The 23015-nt window shown below is 36.9% G+C and overlaps 1 protein-coding gene across 1 annotated transcript; it reads right to left on the bottom strand.

Moving 5' to 3' along the window:
• Positions 1-1409: 1409 nt before the first annotated feature.
• LOC142336190 (fructose-1,6-bisphosphatase 1-like) lies at positions 1410-20824 on the bottom strand. The gene is made up of 4 exons (XM_075384827.1): positions 20395-20824; positions 2557-2703; positions 2177-2314; positions 1410-1818 (listed from the first exon to the last, which is right to left on the bottom strand). The coding sequence occupies exons 1-4, from the start codon at positions 20809-20811 to the stop codon at positions 1510-1512; spliced, it is 1011 nt and encodes a 336-aa protein (XP_075240942.1). The 5' UTR covers positions 20812-20824; the 3' UTR covers positions 1410-1509.
• Between the last annotated feature and the right edge of the window lie 2191 nt (positions 20825-23015).

Genomic DNA, 23015 nt, shown 5'->3' with positions numbered 1-23015 from the left:
TTCACGACAAATGCATTTAGCAAAGACGTCGAAAGACTTCACCAACAGAGATCGGACGGACCCCAACTTCCAATTTTTTAGTAACTTCCAACTTAGTGTTGCACTACAGAATAGGAGCAACGAATTCGGGAAGCTGACCCCTGCTGGCTAAGTTAATGAATTTCGTTAAACTAGTGATTGCTCGCTTTGATTGATTAGGGGCGGCGCAATTTACTGCATGCAGCGGATGCTCGGGATAGATTTTGACGGCCCAGCTGCAGTAAATTTGGAGAACGACTGGATTTGGGAGAACTGATGCCTCGTGAAAATACTGTAAATCACTGTAAAAAAGATGCACCAAATTGGCAAACAAATAAAAACCCGATCAACTGCTGCAGCGTTTTTTCTGCACTTGAGAGGTTGTGGGCATCGTTATAATTCAGATTCGACTAATATATTTTTTGTAATATATATATATATATATATATATATATATATATATAATGCATTAAATGTCGATATTCGACATATAATATATATATATATATATATATATATATATATATATATATATATATATATACATATATATATATATATATATATATATATATATGTATATATATATATATATATATATATATATATATATATATATATATATATATATATATATATATATACATATTATATGTCGAATATCGACATTTAATGCATGCTAGATTGTGCGAAAAAACAGGTATTCAAAAAATCTTAAATTACGTTAGAGATCCAAATTGAGTTTTAGATGTTATGAAGAGTTCCTCAGCTCGCAAAAACATCTATGAATAACAACAGTGCTCATCTGCCAAAGGGTTCTGTAGGTCTGGAAATAAACTTACATCTACAGCTTCCTCGACACGCTACTTATCATGACGGAAATGTTCAATTCTCCAAAAGGTTTTCTCAGGAAATAGAAAACAAGATTTATAATAGACTAGTTCACAATCTATAAGGCACATACAATCTCACCTAATATTGATCTACAAATCAGAGCACCAAGGCAAGAATAAAAGTGACAACCAGATCACCAATTTGGCTTTTCCCGATTGAGTATAAAAACCAGTTCATTATGTAAGACTATATCACTCTATAAGACACTATAATACAAAAGACGTTAATGTATACTTATACTTGAAACGTCACCTTAACAACATCAGAGCTTTTTATTCAAACCAAAATTTAGCAAGCTAGATTAGATTACTAGATGCATCAATCTCTCTCAGCTTATTTTAAGATTAAGAAGGGAAACATTTTAAAAATTTTTTTCTTTCAAACCGTTGAGCTTATTGTCAGGTTGTACCGATAAACGTAGTCAAATTGAACAGCAAAATCCAGACAAATGATCAATAAAATAAATCATTCAAGGAAAATTCTCTCAAACACACTTCTCTCAATTTATCCTTTAGGCTTTGTGCCTTCTTCTAAATAGACAGCTTGCTCTATTTTGGAACCCAACTTATACAACCAACAATATAATCAAACTTTAAATCAATTGTGGTCATGTCTCTGTATATATTCCAATACCTCTTCCACGTCTTTCTTTGACCCAATGAAGATGGGGGCTCTCTCGTGGATGGATTTTGGCTCAATCTCCAAGATTCTTTGACTTCCATTGGAAGCTGCTCCTCCTGCTTGTTCCACAATGAATGCCATTGGGTTGCACTCGTAAAGTAGTCTCAGTTTGCCATTTGGGGACTTGGTGTTGGCAGGGTACATGAAGATTCCGCCGTACTTGATGGTTCTGTGCATGTCTGCCACCATGGACCCAATGTACCTCGCACCATATGGTTCTCCACTCTAGGGTAGGGCAAAAGCTATCATAGTGAACTTTTAGATACTTTTAGATACCTTTCACACCGTTTCCCTCCGAAATACTGACCAAAGGGAGCTTTTTGGAGAAAATGCAAATTACGTCAAAACTATAAATGGCTCAAACTTTTTTTTACGAAATCTCAAACTTTTTAGGAGTAATCAAAAACAAACGCTGAAATCTGAAAAATTCACTCATGAGGTAATTCTCTGTTGAGTTGAACTTTAAGAGGATGTCATTGGTCCAACTTTGATGCAATGTATTACATACATTCAGTACTTTCAGGCACACCAAAAATTAGCCGTGCAGGTAATCATGCTGCATAATGAGTTTCCTATAAATTACCTGTGGGAACTTCTTGGCGTCGATGTATTTCTGGATTCCAGGGCTGAGATACTTGAAGTATCCCTCATTTGTGCTGTAAATCTTGCCTTTCTCTTTGACACGCATATCCGGATCCGTCAGAACGAACTCACCAATCGTCTTAAAAGGTACAAATGACAGGTTAAACCTTGGCGGTTACTCTTTGTGATTCAAGGACCTTCCAAAAAACGAGATACTAACTACCAGCAACCCACGGCTTTCGGACAAAATTCAGAGTATCAAGCCACAGTTTCGTTAACAATTAAATTCCTAAGTGCTTAAGTACCGTTTTGCTAATTGCAACATATAAACAAAAAAACTTATCACAGAAATAATTTTGTCAACACTGGAAATTTACTCACTGGGTCATACATGAAACCATGCACACCGTGATTTTTTAGGGCTAAGACAAGCATAGTGGCACTTCCGTATAAAGTATAACCAGCAGCAACAAAATTGTCTCCCGATTGAAGAACATCCTCTTCTTTGAAGGGCTCGTTAGTATCAGGCTAAAACATAAGAACTTCAAAGCGACGCAATAACTCAAATCATTAAAAAAAATAATTAACTAAATTAGTGGCTATCCAAAATAATTGCCCAAAAATATGGATATATAAACTGAAAAAAAAACACGAGGTCAAATAATGAATTGCTCTCGAGCGACATGCGTTGGCTTAATTTTATTCGGGGGCCTAGTAGTATTTTGAATAAATTACTAGGATAATTCACACGGGCTTCAAATGGTTTATTAGGGCGTATTCTAGCTGAGTGATAATGGAACCAATTTCGGTGCACTTTTATTCGAATTTCAGTAGAAACTACAAATTAAGCTAGCGGCTTTAAAGTCCAAATGAGAGCAATGTTAATCAAGCAAAACTGGAGAAGTCAAGCATGAAAAAGTTGCTTTAAAGTCAAGTCACTCAAACAAGTGGAAAAATGTTCCAGAATATAAGCTGTCAATTGAAAAAAAAAATGCGCAAAAGACAACCAACTACAATAATTACTTCAAAATTGACTGGAGAGCATTTAATAGGGATATCCCTACCAATCTCTCTCGAGTCAAATTGGAAGCAATTACAGTAGTCGTCTTTGTCTTTTTTAAATGAAAAACTTCCCATTACCTTCTTCCTCGGCCTTTTCTCATTTAAAACTATAACCGTATGGTTCAAATTCAGCAGAAAAATTTGATATAAAAAAGACAAACAATATTTGCATCAATTCAAAAAAATCAATATCTCCCTGAAGTCTTTGCAAAACTATTTAAAACTGTGGAATGAGAAGCTAGTTACACATTCTCTTAGCCTCAGTTAAAAAATAATTAGCATATTTTCAGAAGTTTATTCCATCTTTATGCCTCTTTTTTGAACGAACCCCTACATCTTTCCAGGAAAACTAAATTTTCAGTTCGATAATTTTCTTCGCACTGTAATGTTCCAAATCGTATACAGTTCTCCATCACATGTCTTTAAACTAACAAAAAGAATTTCAAGTTTGGAAACACTTAATTGAGTGATTATATCTGCTGGAGGCATATCTGATTTCACGTGATCTCTCGAATTTTTTCTTTTCAAATAGAGAGAACTTCTCTTCTGTTTCCTATTGACTTTGAAAACACCGCGTCGCGACTACGAATCTGATAAAAACTTGGGCGTGAAGTTGAATGAAGGTACTAGTGACGACGAATACCAAAATCAACAAAATCGCGTTGGCCGATACTATGACTATTTTGAATTGATACTATCTCAAATTAACTTGAAAGTAGCGTTCAAATCGATACGGAGGTGTTGAAGGCAAAAAACAATACTGCTTCAGTTTTCGCATTTAATTATTCGCGTAAACTGAGAAAATTTTGAGCTGCTTTGCAAAGGAGTTGTTTAGCTTTGTCGGCGTTCACAGTATGCCTCTGAAGTAGGTAACCTTAGGTCTGATTATAAGCCCATTCTAGCTTAAGTACTGATCAAACAAACTAAACACCTTCCGCGTATTTTTACGTATTATAAGCGTATTTTACTTTTTTGCGACGATGATTATTTGCTTCTCTGACTTTATCGGGCACGATCCATTCTTACCATACTGTTGGACCAACATTGATCTTATGATTGAAAATTGGTAGAAGTGGTAGAAGAAAAGATGAAAAAGCCGGTACCGATCCGAACAAAACACAGCCTCATGGCTTCATGGATAAACTCTTCCAATTTGCTAATCAAACTAAATACTGTCTGTCGCTAACTTTCCATAACTCGCGTTAAAGTCAAACGACTTAGAGAAACGGCTAATCAAAAGATTTCAAATGACCTAACCACTCACGAAGAGAGCCTTGCAGCAAGCAGATCAAGCAGCATGCTCTACAAACACTTCCGCTTTCTCAATCAATATGCATTACCATAAACGATGAGCCTAATTTTTTTTTCTGTTTTTATCTGTTCTTATCCAATCCACAACATTCTTGTCTTCAAATCTGCCTTATCAATAAGATTCTCGAATCACAAACTCTCGAGGTCTTAGATGTTAGTAAAAGTATGAGACCTGACGTGTTACCTCTACTACTTTTCCAAAAATGTGCGCCATCCTTAAGGTAAATCTATACAATTATTCGCAAATTTTTGCAACTGGGTAAATTTCCTTCATCTTGTAAGTTCTCTATTGTCACTATAACTGTCACTTCAAAGGGAAATAAAGCTAACGTTGAAAAATACAGACCAGTTTCATTATTATACATTGACGAAAACGTCCTAAATTTTCTTGTTTTACCATTTATATCCCCACTGCAAGGAATATCTAAACAACAGACAATTCGGTTTTCGAAGATGTCGCTCTTCCGCAGTGAATTTTGTAGTATATCTCGACAAAATCTACAATGCTATTTGCAACAGAGAACAAATTCAAATAGTTTACAACGATTTCGAAAAGACTTCTAACAAAACTGCATCAAACAGGTATTCGAGTAAACCTTTTAAAACTACTCGAATGTTACCTATCAAATCGATCCCAAAGTGTCCAAGGAAAAAAAACTGTCTTTCATCTTCCTCTATTGCTAGCAGTGTTGTTCCTGAAGGGGCTACTATATCTCCGTTACAATTCAATGTATTTATTATTGATATTTTCCGCCTATCTGAACCTCTTCTCTTTGCCGATGACGGAAAATTCATTTCTCCTAGAAATAGCGGATTGAACTTCCAGGATGAATTGAAAGACATCTACCAGTGGAGCGTTGATAAGAGAATGAGCTTCAATCTAGACAAATGTGCACAGTTATCAATCAGTAGCACGAGCAATGAAAGTTTTACCTTTAGTGGTCGAAGTCTAAAAAATTTGAACCAGGAGAAAGACCTAGGGGTAATCCTTAGCAACAATAATAGTTTGATTCCTCATTTGAAGCAAAGAGCCTCAAAAGCCTTAAAGGTTCTTTAAATTATCAGGCGCAATACACCATTATATTTACACTATAGAACCAAGCTAAACTTGTACTAGAGCATGATACTGCCCATTATTACGTACTCGTCGGTTGATAACTTCCATAATGATGAGGGATGAGAATTGTCGAGTTCATATAGAGAAAATCATGCAAATTGGTCCTTGGACAAGGTGACTTCTCTCGTTTACTAAAGTTAAATATCCTCCCTGTACCATTATATTTACAGTTACTAGACATTTTATTTCTCGCAAAAGTACAATTTGGTCACTACGATTACTCTTTTGTTAATCTGAAGTATCTTGATACCGGCTCTATTACTCGATCGGCTACAAAACGTACGTACGAGTGCCACAGACCAGTGCTCCTTGTTGCTGGACATAACTTCTGGTTGCGCTCTCAACAACCAGCACACCAATTACCCAAGTTCATCAAGATAACCAACAGAGACACGAAAAGTAAAATTCTCCAATGGATGTGGAGATGGTTTGAACAGTGCTACAGTGAACCAAACCATGTACATGGCCTGCGACTTCAATTTCACAAAACGTAGAGATTTGAATGCCTGACGTAAAGTGAACTCAAACGGGACAGAGTTCCTCAGTATTTTTAGATCATTCAATCCTTTATAAAAATAACAATTTTCAAATGATTCGTTTTACAAAAAGAAACTGTTTCTTCTTGCATTAACTCTTTCATTCAATTCATCGGCAGTTTTCTTTGAGTCTTTATATATTTAGTCTTTCTTTCTAACGGCATTGAGTGGGAAGATGTAGGGAGCTGTTTAAAGGATATCTAACGTCATTGTGTAGGAAGCTGTGTAAAAGATATCTAACGGCATTCTGTAGGAAGCTGCAGACTGATCAGTCAAAGTGTATGGTCACTTGACTATTATATATATATATATATATATATTACAAACAGTCAAGTGGCCTTACACTGTCTGATAGGTCTACAGCTTCCTACACAATGTCGTTAGATATCCTTTACACAGCTCCCTCCTACAAAATGACATTAGATATCCTTTACACATCTCAGACTACAAAAGATATCCGGATGGTGCAGAATTACAGATCTGATAAAAAAACAATTGGAAGAAGTTTGACAACTGATTAAGGATGGACAAAAGGAGCGCATTGAAGCCCGAAGACACAATTCAAATCCTCAACTAACACTACTATTACTTGTTTGAAGCTACTTCATGACGTTAATACAAGATATTTTTCACATTCATAACAAAACTTTGGAAACAGCCATTTAGAGAGATGAAATTAATTTTTTTGGGCACTTTAAAGCTTTCATGTTTGAAATTTTACCCACATTGTTGAAAACTGTTGACAATTCTGCTGGCAGTCAAATTTATTTTTAGCCTAATTGTTGTGGTCTTTAGCTCAAAAGTCTTTTCCAGGATGCATGGCTTCGTGAACGCGCAGTGGTGTGAAATTGTTGGCTTCCTAGAAGGCGGAAAACTCATCAGTGTAATCGACCCAACTGTAGAACTGATTACGCCAAATAGTTCTCGAAAACAAACAGACAAATTGACGTGTGGCTAATGTGGAGATGAGTGTAATATAAATTGTAGAGCCTGTTACAAATGCGAAACATAACTTCTGCTTTCGTTCTCAACGACTAGCGAACCAATCACCCAAGTTCATCAAGGTAACCGACAGAGACGAGAAAAGTAAAATTCTCCAATGGATGTGGAGACACTTCGAGCAGTGCAACAGGGAACCACACTCATGTACATGGCGCATGGCCTGCGAATGCAATTTCAAAAACTGTTGACTTTTGAAGGCCTGACCTAAACTGAACTCAGACGGGACAGAGTCCCTTAGTATTTTGATATCATTAAATCCTTTATTATAAAAACAGTTTTCAAATCATTCGTTTTACAAAAAGAAACTTGTTTCCTCTTGCATTAACTATTTCATTCAATTCATCGGCATTTTTCTTTCAGTCTTTATATATAACAAACATTCAAGTGACCTTGCACTTTGTCTGATCAGTCTACAGCTTTCTACACAATGCCGTTAGATATCCTTTACACAGCTCCCTATAGCTTCCTACACAATGCCGTTAGATATCCTAAACAGATCAGACTACAAAAGATATTCCCATGGTGGATAATTACAGATCTGACAACAAAAACAATTGGAAATAATTTGACAACTGATTACGGATGGTCACAAGGAGCGCATTGAAGCCCGAGGACACAACTCAAATCCTCAACTAAAACTAATACTACTTGTTTGAAGCTAATTCTGGGCATTAATACAAGATATTTTTCACATTCAAAACTAAATTTTGAAACAGCCATTTAGAGAGATGGAATTACAATTCTTTTGGGGACCTTAAAACTTTCCTGTATGAAATTTTACCTACATTGTTGAAAAATGTTGACAATTCTGTTAGCAGGCAAATATATTTTTAGCCTAATTGTTCTGATATTTAGCTTAATAGTCTTTCCCAGGATACATGGGTTCCTGAAACGCAATTGTGTGAAATTGTTGGCTTGCTAGAAGGCGGAAAAATTCAGTGTAATCGAACCAACTGTAGAACTGAATACGCCAAATAGTTCTCGAAAACCAACATACAATACCTCGTGTGGCTAAGGTGGAGAAGAGTGTAATGTAACGCAAATTGTAGAGCCTGTTACAAATGCGGAACATAACTTCTGGTTTCGTTCTCAACGACTAGCGAACCAATTACCCACGTTCATCAAGATAACCGACAGAGACGCGAAAAGTAAAATTCTCCAATGGATGTGGAGACATTTCGAGCAGTGCAACAGGGAACCAAACTCATGTACATTGCGCGCATGGCCTGCGAATGCAAATTCAAAAACTGTTGACTTTTGAAGGCCTGACCTAAACTGAACTCAAACGGGACAGAGTCCCTTAGTATTTTTAGATCATTAAATCCTTTATTATAAAAACAGTTTTCAAATCATTCCTTTTACAAAAAGAAACTGTTTCCTCTTGCATTAACTGTTTCAAGATCAATCTATACAATTATTCGGAAACTTTGCATCTGGGTAAATTTCCTTCGTCTTGTAAGTGCTCTGTTGTCACTTCAATTCAATTCAAAGGGAAATAAAGCTAAAGTTGAAAAATAGACCGGTTTCATTATTAAACATTGATGAAAAGGTCCTAAATTTGCTTGTTTTACCATTTATATCCCCAATACAAAGAATATCTAAACAACAGACAATTCGGTTTTCGAAGATGTCGCCCTTCCGCAGTGAATTTTGTAGTATATCTCGACGAAATCTACAATGCTATTTGCAACAGAGAACAAATTCAAATAGTTTACAACGATTTCGAAAAGACTTCTAACAAAACTGCATCAAACAGGTATTCGAGGAAACCTTTTAAAACTACTCGAATGTTACCTATCAAATCGATCCCAAAGTGTCCAAGGAAAAAAAACTGTCTTTCATCTTCCTTTATTGCTAACAGTGGTGTTCCTGAAGGGGCTACTATATCTCCGTTACTGTTCAATGTATTTATTATTGATATTTGTCCCCTATCTGAACCTTTTCTCTTTGCCGATGACGCAAAATTCGTTCCTCTTAGAAAAAGCGGATTGAACTTCCAGGATGAATTCAAAGACATCAACCAGTGGATCGTTGATAAGAGAACGAGCTTCAATCTAGACAAATGTGCACACTTATCAATCAGTAGCACGAGCAATGAAAGTTTTACCTATAGTGGTCGAAGTCTAAGATATTTAAACCAGGAGAAAGACCTAAGGGTAATCCTTAGCAACAATCTTAGTTTGATTCCTCATTTGAAACAGAGCGCCTCAAAAGCCTTAAATGTTCTTTAAATTATCAGGCGCAATACACCATTATATTTAAACTATAGAACCAAGCTAAACATGTACTAGAGCATGATACTGCCAATTATTACGTACTCGTCGGTTGATAACTACCATAATGTTGAGGGATGATAATTGTCGAGTTCATACAGAGAAAAGCATGGAAATGGATTCTTGGACAAGTTGACTGCTCTCGTTTACTTAAGTTAAATATCCTCCCTGTACCATTTTATTCAGTTACTAGACATTTTATTTCTCACAAAAGTACAATCTGGTCACTACGATTACTCTTTTGTTAATCTGAAGTATCTTGATACCGGCTCTATGACTCGATCGGCTACGTAACGTACGTACGAATGCCACAGACCAGTGCTCTCTGTTGCTGGACATAACTTCTTGTTTCAATCTCAACAACCAGCGAACCAATTACCCAAGTCTATCAAGATAACAGACAGAGACGCGAAAAGTAAAATTCTCCAATGGATGTGGAGACACTTCGAGCAGTGCTACAGTGAATCAAACTCATGTATATGGCCTGCGTCTGCACTTTCAAAAACTGTAGACTTTTGAAGGCCTGACGTAAACTAAACTCAAACGAGACAGAGTCCCTTAGTATTTTTAGATCATTAAATCCTTTATTAAAAAAACAGTTTTCAAATCATTTGTTTTACAAAAAGAAACTGTTTGCTCGTGCATTAACTATTTCATTCAATTCATCGGCATTTTTCTTTCAGTCTTTATATTTATAACAAACATTCAAGTGACCTTACACTTTGTCTGATCAGTCTACAGGTTTCTACACAATGCTGTTAGATATCCTTTACACAGCTCCCTACTGCTTCCTACACAATGCCGTTAGATATCCTTTACATAGCTCCCAACACAATGCCGTTAGATATCCTTAACACAGCTCAGACTACAAACGATATCCCCATGTTGGATAATTACAGATCTGACAACAAAAACAATTGGAAAAAGTTTGACAACTGATTACGGATGGACACAAGGAGCGCATTGAAGCCAGAGAATACAACTCAAATCCTCAACTAAAACTACTACTACTACTTATTTGAAGCTACTTCTGGGCGTTAATACAAGATATTTTCACATTCATAACTAAATTTTGAAAGAGCCATTTAGAGAGATGGAATTACAATTTTTCGGGCAGTTTAAATCAATCTTGTATGAAATTTTACCCACTTCGTTGAAAAATGTTGACAATTCTGCTGGCAGGCAAATTTATTTTTAGCCTAATTGTGGTGATCTTTAGCTCAATAGTCTTTTCCAGGATGCATGGGTTCGTGAACGCGGTGGTGTGAAACTGTTGGCTTGCTAGAAGGCGGAAAACTCATCAGTGTAATCGACCCAACTGTAGAACTGATTAGGCAAAATAGTTCTCGAAATCCAACAGACAAATTGTCGTGTGGCCAATAAGAAGAAAGTAACATAACAAATTGTAGAGCCTGTTACAAATGCGGAAAATAACTTCTGGTTTCGTTCTCAACGGCTAGCGAACCAATTACACAAGTTCATCAAGATAACCGACAGAAACGCAAAAAGTAAAATTCTCCAATGGATGTGGAGACACTTCGAGCAGTGCTACAGTGAATCAAACTCATGTACATGGCCTGCGTCTGCAATTTCAAAAACTGTAGACTTTTGAAGGCCTGACGTAAACTGAACTCAAACGAGACAGAGTCCCTTAGTATTTTTAGATGATTAAATCCTTTATTATAAAAACAGTTTCATTCGTTTTACAAAAAGAAACTGTTTCCTCTTGCATTAACTATTTCATTCAATTCATCGGCATTTTTCTTTCAGTCTTTATATTTATAACAATCACTCAAGTGACCTTACACTTTGTCTGATCAGTCTACAGGTTTCTACACAATGCTGTTAGATATCCTTTACACAGCTCCCTACACAATGCCGTTAGATATCTTTTACATAGCTCCCTACACAATGCCGTTAGATATCCTTAACACAGCTCAGACTACAAAAGATATCCCCATGTTGGATAATTACAGATCTGACAACAAAAACGATTGGAAAAAGTTTGACAACTGATTACGGATGGACACAAGGAGCGCATTGAAGCCAGAGAACACAACTCAAATCCTCAACTAAAACTAATACTACTTGTTTGAAGCTAATTCTGGGCGTTAATACAAGATATTTTTCACATTCAAAACTAAATTTTGAAACAGCCATTTAGAGAGATGGAATTACAATTCTTTTGGGCACTTTAAATCTTTCGTGTATGAAATTTTACCCACTTTGTTGAAAAATGTTGACCATTCTGTTAGCAGGCAAAAATATATTTAGCCTAATTGTACTGATATTTAGCTTAATAGTCTTTCCCAGGATACATGGGTTCCTGAAACGCAATTGTGTGAAATTGTTGGCTTGCTAGAAGGCGGAAAAATTCAGTGTAATCGAACCAACTGTAGAACTGAATACGCCAAATAGTTCTCTAAAACCAACAGACAATATCTCGTGTGGCTAATGTGGAGAAGAGTGTAATGTAACACAAATTGTAGAGCCTGTTACAAATGCGGAACATAACTTCTGGTTTCGTTCTCAACGACTAGCCAGCCAATTACCAAAGTTCATCAAAATAACCGACAGAGACGCGGAAAGTAACATTCGCCAATGGACGCGGAGACCCTTCGAGCAGTGCTACAGTGAACCAAACTCTCGTGCATGGCGCACGGCCTGCGTCTGCAAATTCAAAAACTGTAGACTTTTGAATGCCTGTGGCTAATGTGAAGAAGAGTGTATCGTAAAACAAATTGTAGAGCCTGTTACAAATGTGGAACCTGGTACCATCAACAAAGCATTCTAGCAACTGCATCACCCATATAGGCCACGTCAAGGGATTAAACTGTATTTGCAAAGCTGTCAAATTGAATGTCAAACGGAAGAGAGGGTCGACCAACTGCAATGCAACAGATAATAGAGGATATCTTGCAACTGCAATATCTGAACATAACCGACTAAAGTCGGAAGAATTGCTCTCGGACGACTAGTGGGAGCTATAATCTATTGCAGCCTGCTTCAGTCTTGCAGCCTGCTTCAGTCCGGGAGGGGGGGGGCTAAAATCGCCAAGGGGGCTTCAACTAATGACTTCATTAGAGGTTATTATATACCATTATAACCACTCAGAAAATTTAAAGTGCAAAATAAGATACTGATTTCGACAGAGAGAAATTCAGATCACACAAAACGACAAAATTCGAAGGCGTAAAAGTCACTCCAGAAGTCAAATCGGTCAAGCGAAAATTTTGCATAAAGAGACCAACACATTTACAATAATTGCTTCAAACTTCGATCGAGAGCAGTTAGAAAATCACTTGACAACGCTGAGTTGCCAAACCAAAACAGTTACAAGTACACTAGATAATGAAGTAGTACGAGAATTCGAGTAAGCGGATTACCTGAGAGCAAGGAATCAAATGTATACAAGCGAACATCAAGATAAATGTGACAATGCGTGCTGGAAAATGTGTTAAAATCTGGAAAAGCACGTATGCTGGTTGAAAAACTCATCCAGATCAGAAATTGAAATATTGGTATCAAAAACTATTCAGGTTAAACTGTGGACTTGTAGCAACATTTACATATGCACAATCAAACTAAAGAGAAAAATTCATTAACTGATATAGGAACTGATCCATAACAACTTAAAAACAGGAATATGACCTGGTACAAACATACCCGGCAGATTGCCGGAAAATAGCCGCCGTTGATTCCAATAAGCATGATTGGGATTGAAAGAATCGATATTGAAAAAAAAAGATTTTTGTACAAAAACATTTTTTAAGTCCGATTCATTTTCATGGCATTTCGTAGTTGAACATAACGTACTTCTGTTTCTTAGAGAGAGGCTACAGGGGCTAATACCAATACCAATAAGCATTAGAGACGTTAACTAAGACTTATAGGAACGACGTTCAAATAGCGGGCATCTAAAATTGGGCTTTATGGGTTTATCCCGTTTCCACTTCTGACTTCAATTTTTTATACTGACTCTGTTCATTTTGAATTGCTTTGCTGAGCAACTGATGTTCAAAATCACTTTTAGCAGAATGAGAGAAGAGAGAAACTAGCCTAGAGAAGTCAAAAAGATATCACGCAAAATGTTGAAAAAGCGGCAAAATGAAGTAAAGCGAAACATTTTTTTATTCGAAGTAAAAAACATAGCAGGACAAGTCCTGACGTACTAGACCTAGAACGGACTATGAATGGATTGGAAAAAACATTAAAATCCTCCGAATTATCATAAAATTCATATGAATCTCCAGAAACCTTCAAACCACTACCGAAACCAGCCTAAAATTAAAAGAAAATCATAACCAAACCTCTTAACCAAAATAAATGAAAAAAAAAACTGCTTCAAACAAAAAAAACTGCAGGTGAACAAAAACATTTTGCTCGCTAAGAAAATTTTTTTACACATCAATTTCTCGCTCTCTCAAAAACAGCGGTATGAACAAAAACCACTCTCTTTTCGCTCCGCTCTTCACTTTTGTTCAGCACCAAAATCACTCCAATTTTTTTCACGCGTTTCATTTCCCGCTTCAAAAATCACTCCAATAAAATTGATTTAAAAAAGGACTTCTCCAATACTCCTCTTCGAGTCGTAAAAAGACAGCGCCCCAATACAATTCAAATTCTTTGAATTGTAAAAAAAAATAGGAGCGCTATAATAGCCGGCTGAGAAGATGAGGGCGGCTATTAATAATGATAACCAGTTTGACCATTTGCCACCCATCTTTATTGCTCATCAACGCTCGCAGTCTGAAAAAGAAAAACGGAGTGTCAAGAATGTTAAGCAATCTTGCACGTATAAAGCCCGATATTTGTCTGGTTACTGAAACATGGCTAACTACAGATAAAAACAACGAGACCATAAATATAGCAAACTATAAACTTTTCGGGGAGCGACCGGAACTTTAAAACCGAGAGCAGGTGGAGTTTGAATATTAGTCGAGAAACTGAAAGTCGAAGAAACTGAAAGCTGATGTCTATAGTAACAATAATGCAGTGGAAGATTTCTGTAGAATACATACTAAAATCTGTCTGTTCTTCTCCGACAAAACAGCTTTGTTGGCTGTGATTACTATCCACCCGGCTGTGAAGGACGTTAGATTGAGAAAATATCTAGCTGATATAACCGACGAAATTGCTATGAATGGTCCAAATAGCCTGATTAAAACGGGCAGTGACTTAAATCCGTATGATATTGATTTTTTCATGAATGAGGCTACAATCACCGACGTAAAAATGGACCCTAAACGTGGAGATCAGAAACTGAACCCATTATTTAAAAATGGACCGTACTTGTAGAAACAATCGATAGTCTTACACACCTATCTTCATTGTGAGAATTTTGCTGTTTTCTTTGAACCTGAAAAGCAAATCATGATAACAGTTTAAGTGTAATAGAGAAAAATAACAAAAAGCAACCGCATCAGAGTTATCAATGATATTGAGAAACCAAACGATGCTATTGAACTTCTTCTATGGAATTTATGGAGAATACTGAAATAACATGCCCAACGACTCTTGTCTGGACATCAGCTGATCCAATAATAGCAGATAAAAAGACGAATGGGATCGAAGGACAAGTGGAACTAAATTTTTTGAGCGCTAGGAAAAAATGAATCAATGTAAATGAACCCTAATGCTTAAGACTTTTGTCACCATTTTCCAAGCTAAAAAATCTACTATGTTTTACTGAAAAACAAGAGCCACCTGAATTCTTTCTAACAATCTATGAAACAATGAGAAAAAAAATAAAAACACGAGCTTAGGACCGGATGAATTACCGGCATGAGTTTCTTACAAAAATTCCCACTGTCTTGTGGAACCCAACCGGGAAATCATTAACGGTTCGCTAACGTTGAATAATGTACCACAACAGATGAAAAAGACCCCAGCAATGCCTTTACCTTAAAATTAAAAAGCAGACAGCCCTAATAATTATAGGCCAATATCTGTCACTTCAACCATTGCACATTTTATTGAGGGGATTATGCTGGCAGACCAATCTAACGAGTCGTTACCAACAAATCAACACGGATTCAGAAGACAAGCTTCTACGACAAATGCACTTCTGAGACTGTAACATTATATTGCATAATTATTTGGATAGCAAAGTAGCCTGGAAAGACGTTTCAATTGATTTTGGACAAACCTTTGACAGAATTCAGCATTCAAATATTACTAAACTCTCCGACAGTTACTACCTAAAATTAACCCGTTAGTATTCAATTGGATCACTCGGTTCCCCAAACAGAGAAACTTTTATACTGACTGCAATACTAACATCGCAACATACTAACTGCTGAAAATATGAAACTCAAATGGCAAAACTTGCCAACGATGCAATCTTCACTGTGTATGGGGAATATTTTGAAATTGGTCAGAGACTGGTGCAACAGTAATCAAATTGTCCTAATAGAAGATAAAACCAAAATAATGACAATATAGCTGGCAAAAAAATTGATATTGATGCCAGAGTTTTAAGTTGATAAAACGCCTATTCTAGGAAACACTATTGACCAGAAACTAAACTTTAGGAGCAACATTCTAAAATTACCAAAGAAAATGATTACAAATAGATATCAGCTCAACAAATTGAGAAGTTTAGGAATGGAAAAATGAGAGCTCTCACTTTTATACAACTCTTTAGTGAAATCTTCCGTTGATTGCTGTTTACCAGTTTGGGCTGTCGCAAAAACAGAATATTTGAAGCAAATTCACAGCGTACAAAAGCGATCTATAAGTATAGGCAGCATTGCTAAGTTTACAAAATATTGAAATGATACGCAGAACTGCTAAGGTACTTTTTAAATAAAGCTAAAGAAAAACGCCACATACTTTACGAAATGGTCAAAATTCAAGACCAGAGTATGCATCCGAGAATATACGAAACAGACGTGTACACACAAAGAAAAATTATGAAAAAACCTTCGAAACTCTTCCCCCACAGACTGAAGAGACTTTATGATGTATAACATTATTCTGTAAACCTATGTTTGGTTTGATGTGTTCATTTTCTAATTAAAGCCTTTTCGCTCCAAATTACAGAAAAACTGAATTTAGACATTCTCAAAGCCTTTCCTAAATATACACTGTTTAATAAATACCGCAACTAAGTTCTCTATATTTTATATGTTTGCTTCGATGGGATTTCTTCCCAAATATCAAAACGTGGTTTTCTGAAATTGAGTTTCAGTTCGTTTTCAAACTTTTTTTTATTTTCTATTCCTGTTGATAGCTACAATTACACTGGTAAAACTGTCTCTGATCTCTATTAGAATTGTCCCAAACTATTTCCCTATTTTTGTTCTGTCTCAGGAAAAAACTTCTAACAGTCAACCTTAACTAAAAATTAAACGTAAACCGACAAACGTCGGAGGATGCGACAGACGGGGTCAATTTAATTTAGAGGGAGTGTAACTTTGAAATGATTGTTGTAGTGAAATCGCAGCTTCCGCTGTTGGGTGTTGCTCCCAGTTCGTCTTCTAAAGCGAAGCCCACTTGTTTCTGCAACAGCCGCAATCACATGCTATTTGCCATGTGCAGATATTAATTTCCGAAAGCTTCTCGTTAACGAATCTCCGCATCATCTGGAGGAATAAGCAGCTTTGTGAACCTCGGAAAGTTATTTGACAGCCTTTTCGGCAGCTAAAATCACTTTGTTGACCCACGAGTTGAGGGAATCAAGATGAATCTGAATTTGTTCGCTCGGTTTGTTAACATTTAAAATAAATCGTCGGCAAATAAAAATAGAATCGCCGAACGTTAAACATCAGGTAAGTCATTTATAAAAACACAGAACAAGAGGGGCCGAAGAGGGCCCCTTGTGGTACACAACTCCTTACCTCCAACAATGAAAAACTAATGCTGCCGACTCACACATACTGGTTACGGTTCTGGAGATAATCGAACACAACCTCCATTAGGCAACCTCGAACTCCATTTTAACAGACCTTATTTAGTATTTCTGATGGGTGGCCTCTATCAAAGGCATTGTTGGCGAACTCAGTGTAGAAGACGACTATATCATTTTTCACGTCTTCGTCAAGTGCCGTGTGTATCTTCTTGAGAAAACCTAGCATATTGGTGAAAAACTATCTCCGTTTCGTAAAACCGTGTTTGATCTGTCAAAAAATTATGGATAAAGCGTTTGATCAAAGTATGGATAAAACGTTTTATATATACACTTATCGAAAACTTCACTGATTATGATAAGAAGCGAAACTGGTCTATAGTTGTCTAAAAGGCGTCTCTCTTCCTTTTTTGTGGATCGGAGATACTGCGGTCCACGAGTCTGGTACCTTTACCGTTCGTTTGATATTTCCAAAAATTTTGTCAAGAGTAACAGCCATTGTGCTTCAACTACGGTAGAAAACTGGTGGACTTCAATCAGGCCCCCTGGCTTTCTTCACATCCAGTGAAACCATTATTTCTCAGATGAATTGAGTTGAGACACTAAAATTTGTAAAGATTGGTTTGTCACATTGTATATCGTCAGCATTGAAAGTTCGACCTCTCATTATTATTATTATTATTATTATTATTATTATTATTATTATTATTATTATTATTATTATTATTATTATTATGGCTTTGTGACAATTTCACGGGGAGTATAAGTCCCGGATTTATAACATAGAATTTGCACGACAGTTCTGGCACAGGCACAGAAAGATCCAACTACAGAAATTATTCTCAGCCCAGATTTCATTGAAAAATTTCCACATCAATTCTAGAAGTCTTCCTTTCAAATTAATGTTGTCAAAGAAGTTAATTTTCCTTTGGAGGATGTTCACCCGAAATCCAGTTCTATACCAAAAATTGAGTCTCTGAGCTTCGTATCGAATCTCTGGCAGTATAGCCCTAGATCTTCTTCAGGCCCATTGAATAACATAATAGTTGCGCAAGTCGACATCGTACTTTCCTGACACTATGCTGCTAAAAAGTAGAAGATCTTTTAGGACTTTAAAGTAGAGTGGTGGCAGTATATTGCTTTGAACAATAGCTTATTTGTAACAATTTCTGTTTGTCATCCATTTCATGAACTTTTGATTAAACCGCTCTACAATTTGATACTCGTTTCGCTTTAGCTCCCAGCATTCAGATGCAAACATTAATGTCGGGCTTATAATAGCTCTATATAAGTGAACCTTAGTTTTCATAGAAATTTGGCAGCTTGTGTTCCTTCGAATGAGATAAAACGCCTTCATTGCTTTCGCTATTCGATTCCGCACATTTTCTATCCAATTTAGGGTGCCGACTATAGTTAGCCCAAGATCTTTAACGACCCTCTTCTCTTGGATCAAATTATTTTCTAGAGAGAGTACAACCTCCTCGACACGACTCCCGAAAGCAAATTGTGTAAAAGAGCACTTTTTGTAATTGAAAAGGAGGCAGTTTTGGACACTCCAATTGTGGAGATTGTTTAGGTCAACTTGCAGCTTGTCTAGACTGTCATTTTTGGAACAATGCATTATCGCGTTCATTGTTGTCTACACATGTGTTGCACAGCATCATCGCATGCACTCCGAGCTCAGGAACGCCGTTTAAATCCTGAGTTAGGTGAAGGTGCGAATTGCACGAGACACAATGGTACGTCTTCTCGGTCCCCGGGATTTTCTTTCGGGCACGCTTGACAGTTTCTTCCCATGACTGATTGAACTGTAGCACCTCAGGGTAACTTTCCCCCAATCAATACAGGAATCGAAAGGGCTGGGATAGTTTGTGCGATGGCACCTGAGGGTACCTTTGCACAAAAGTTCGGTGGCTGGGATTGAAACAGGTTAATGACAGTACGGTGGCACCTGAAGGTACCTTTTTGCAATCAATGAGGAGTTGAAAGAGCAGCTTACCAATGATTACCAGGAGCGAGCATTACTGGCAGTCCTCTTTTTGGCACGTTGTCACCTTGGTGTTTCCGGCGTCGTTCAGTTCCTTTATGTAGTTGTTATACATAGCTCTTCAATAGATTCTTGTTATTTTCAAACCATTGTCATTGAAGTATGTCTTGTCGCTGCAGAAATAGCGCTTTCCCGTCACAAAACTGCTGACACCTCGGTATTTCCACTCGACTACTGGCTTGACCTTCGGCGATTTTCTCTCCATCTTCGCTTGCAGAATGTCGTTGAGTTCTTTCGCTCCAATTTATTTTTGTCTCGTTCGGATATTCCCTGGACGAAAACGCTGTTCTTTGTTCTCTTACAAGCGAAGTCAGCTAACTCAATAACTTCTTGTCAATCTTCTGCAGCGACAAGACGGTTTGGGAATTGGTAGACGATTTGAACCCATTGAAAAGGTCGCTACCACTTTTGTACGGGTGTTTAAAATGTGTTCCGGGTAGCGACGAGATGTTGAAATTCATCGCCTCCAGATTCCGCCAAAAAGAACTTTGTCGGCGCTGACTTGAAGAAATGGAATTGCGATTTCCTCACAAATCACAAAAAAATGCCTCCAATCCTTCCATTTGAGGCCTCCACACATGTTTTGAATCATTACAAACAAAATTATTTGTGGGTGCAAAAAAATCCAACCCACAGGGTGTTCGAACTAAGTACCTCCAGGTTGACAGTCTGACATCTTAACAACTCAGCTACAAGGCCTTCGATTTCCTTTCGCTAGCAATCGCTTTTTAGAACGAACTTTAATTCAGAACGAGAGCAACCTAGATCACTCAAAAATGCAGAGTAAAAGTGAGAAAAAGTCCAACTCTCTAGAACAAAAGCGAAAACGGTCAAGCAAAAGTTATTTATAAAGGACACACTTACAATAATTGCTTCAAACTTCGTTCAAGGGCAATTGCTAATGCCTACCCGAAATGATTTTTTTCGGATAATTTCGCACAAGTGAAAATTTCGGAGAATTTTAAGTGGGGCCCATAGAGCGGTATTGGGTGCGGGGGACAAAACAAGATACAATTTCTGACCTTTTTGAGAATTCCAAATATTGAACCTATTGATGCAAGGCATTCGATATTGCTGGACCCGTCCAAGGGATCAAAGCACACAATATATTTTCCTTGTTTTTCATTAGGAGCTGGTACTCTTATAACCTTCTCATTTTCTTCCGAAACCATTCCGCACACAGTGAACGATGCTCCAAGCATATTAATAAAAACATCGTTTGAAAGGACATCCAGTTTCTTCTGGTCATCGCCCGTTACGTTGCTTTCTCCAGCGAGACCATATATCTGATGAATTCCAGCTCTGTTTACTGCACTTGAAATTGCTTTAAACGATGTCAAAAGTGAATTGAGTAAAGTTGTAAATTCTCCGGTGGCTCCGGGGAAATCTCGTTGTCGTTCAATGATAAAACGACTGACTGTCATACAATTTGTATCCATTTTGGCGATTGCGTTACTTCAGTAACTCAAGTATAATAATGATTCTTATTAGAAAGATACCCTAAGATACTAAAGGTCACAAGAATGAACTATCAATCTGATTGGCTATTGAAACGGTGTGTCTCAAACAAGGTACGGATTATATATGCGTGCCTTGTGTTGCAAACTATCGCCGACAACTTGATTAAACAAATTTACACAGCTCTACATACACGCCTTCTCATTCTCTTGCTGAAAGCAAATATAAAGTTTGTGAAGTAGGCGAGTTGAATTAATCCAGTTCAAAGATGACATAACAACATAAGTGACAGTTTGGAACGAAACGCCGACCATTTTCGTACTGACAAATTGGAGCTCAGGCACCTGTTTTAACACGCCTTCCTCAAAGACACCAAAACCTCAAAGATAATAACAGATAGGATTGAGGGCAAAACTCCTATTCAGGAAAAGAAAACCAAATAACCGGAAATTTTGAAAACTCCCGAATAAAGATAATAATTTGGAGTTTATTGCATGTAAATAAAATGTTCACCATAAAAACGCATTGTATTTTAAACTTAAAGCAATACGCGAGGCTCTAGGAGCCGCGTCAAACGCTTAAAATATCACAATATTAATCGGATCTATTGTTTCGCCCCCCCCCCCCCCTAGCTTAGTGAGCATAAACTTTTTGTGACCCGCAGGCGCACGTGCTATTTTGTTACATAGTAACGTGCTATATAACAACATATAATTTGTATCTGGAGGTCATAAAAACACTGGGGGGAGAGAAACAGAATAGATCTATTAATCAAGTCTCTAGCCTACCCTCCAGCACAACAGAATTTTGAAAGTTTAGGCTTTAGTGGTAAATCACAAGTTCAAAAATAATAATTCAAGGGTTTGCACCATTCATTTCAAGGTGGGCAGAGTTTCTGAACCATGTTGCAGAGTATCGTCAATAACGTTTGCGCCCCCCCCCCCCCCGTGTGTGATGCCCCTCCCCCTCCCCCAAGTTACAGAGCACGTGCCACTGTAATATCCGTGCACTGTCTACCATTACGGTTTAGGTTGAATGTTATTCTTATGCACTTTAAACCTCGGAGTTACTGAGGAAAATTTTCCAAGTTTCAGACTTGAATTTAATAGAGCAGATGTAAATGTACAATCAGTTTAATACTAAGTTAGATCTATTGCTTGTAAATATTAGAAGTTTTGTGAAGATGAGAGATGTAAACCAATTAAAGAGAGGCAACTCGATTGTGTAAGGTTTAGTTTTGAATATGTTCTTTGGTTTCAGTCCTATCAATGGTTAATTAAACTTGGATTATTTTTATCCATTTTCGTTAATCTCCTTGGGATTTTCTCATAGTTATTTTCTACCGCACGGTTCCCTGTTAGTTAAACTAACAGATAACAGGTTTACCTGCTTGACGAATCCCGTTATGAACAAACGTTCCTTGACGTGTCCCGTCAAGATGAAATTCTATGATGATTCCGATCATTATTTATGATGCTTTCTCTATATTGTTAAAATCCGGTTTACAATTAGTAACCATCTCTTTTTGTTCTCCTATTTGTTTGTGAAAATTTCGAATTATGCTTTTAATATGTATTTTATGAGCATGTCATACATTATGGTTCACTATAACACTTACAAAATATGGCATGTAAAATTATGAAATTATAAAATCTAATGTACAATTAGGCAATTGTAAAATTTAATGTACAAAATTTTCGCTATATCTAGAACATCGAGCATTATCTATATCGAGCATCACCGAGTAAAATAGAACAAATGTATATTAAGAAATGCTCCTCCCCAACACTGGGTGAATATTGGCTGGTCCGGGGCCCTCCAATCACTACGTCTTCATAAATCATGTTGTATTGTTTAAATCTATCAAAAAAATAACAAACATCAGATGATAAAGTAAACCAAATGACAAAGTAATGGAAAACAAACAACGTAAATATGAGAAAAAAAAGTAATATTTACCTGTCATTCGTATCAAAAACCAACTGACACTGGAATAATACAAAATTTTTGCAGCTGTGCACCGCTTCAGCATAAGAAAAATGTGATTCAAGGGACGGTTCATAGGGTTTTCAATGCAACCTCTAATTGGTTGGCCTTCGATCAGGCTCGTAAAAAGAACAAAACTTGCTGGACCAAAAATCAATATCCAGAAGATTGGTCTTCAAAACTAGTGAACTCTAGAAAA

The sequence above is a fragment of the Convolutriloba macropyga genome, chromosome 3, assembly GCF_964194025.1.
Source record: "Convolutriloba macropyga chromosome 3, txConMacr16.3, whole genome shotgun sequence".
In the NCBI taxonomy this organism is placed as follows: Eukaryota; Metazoa; Xenacoelomorpha; order Acoela; family Convolutidae; genus Convolutriloba; species Convolutriloba macropyga.
Note: the sequence above shows the minus strand (reverse complement) of the source record. Positions and strands in the feature narration are given on the sequence as shown.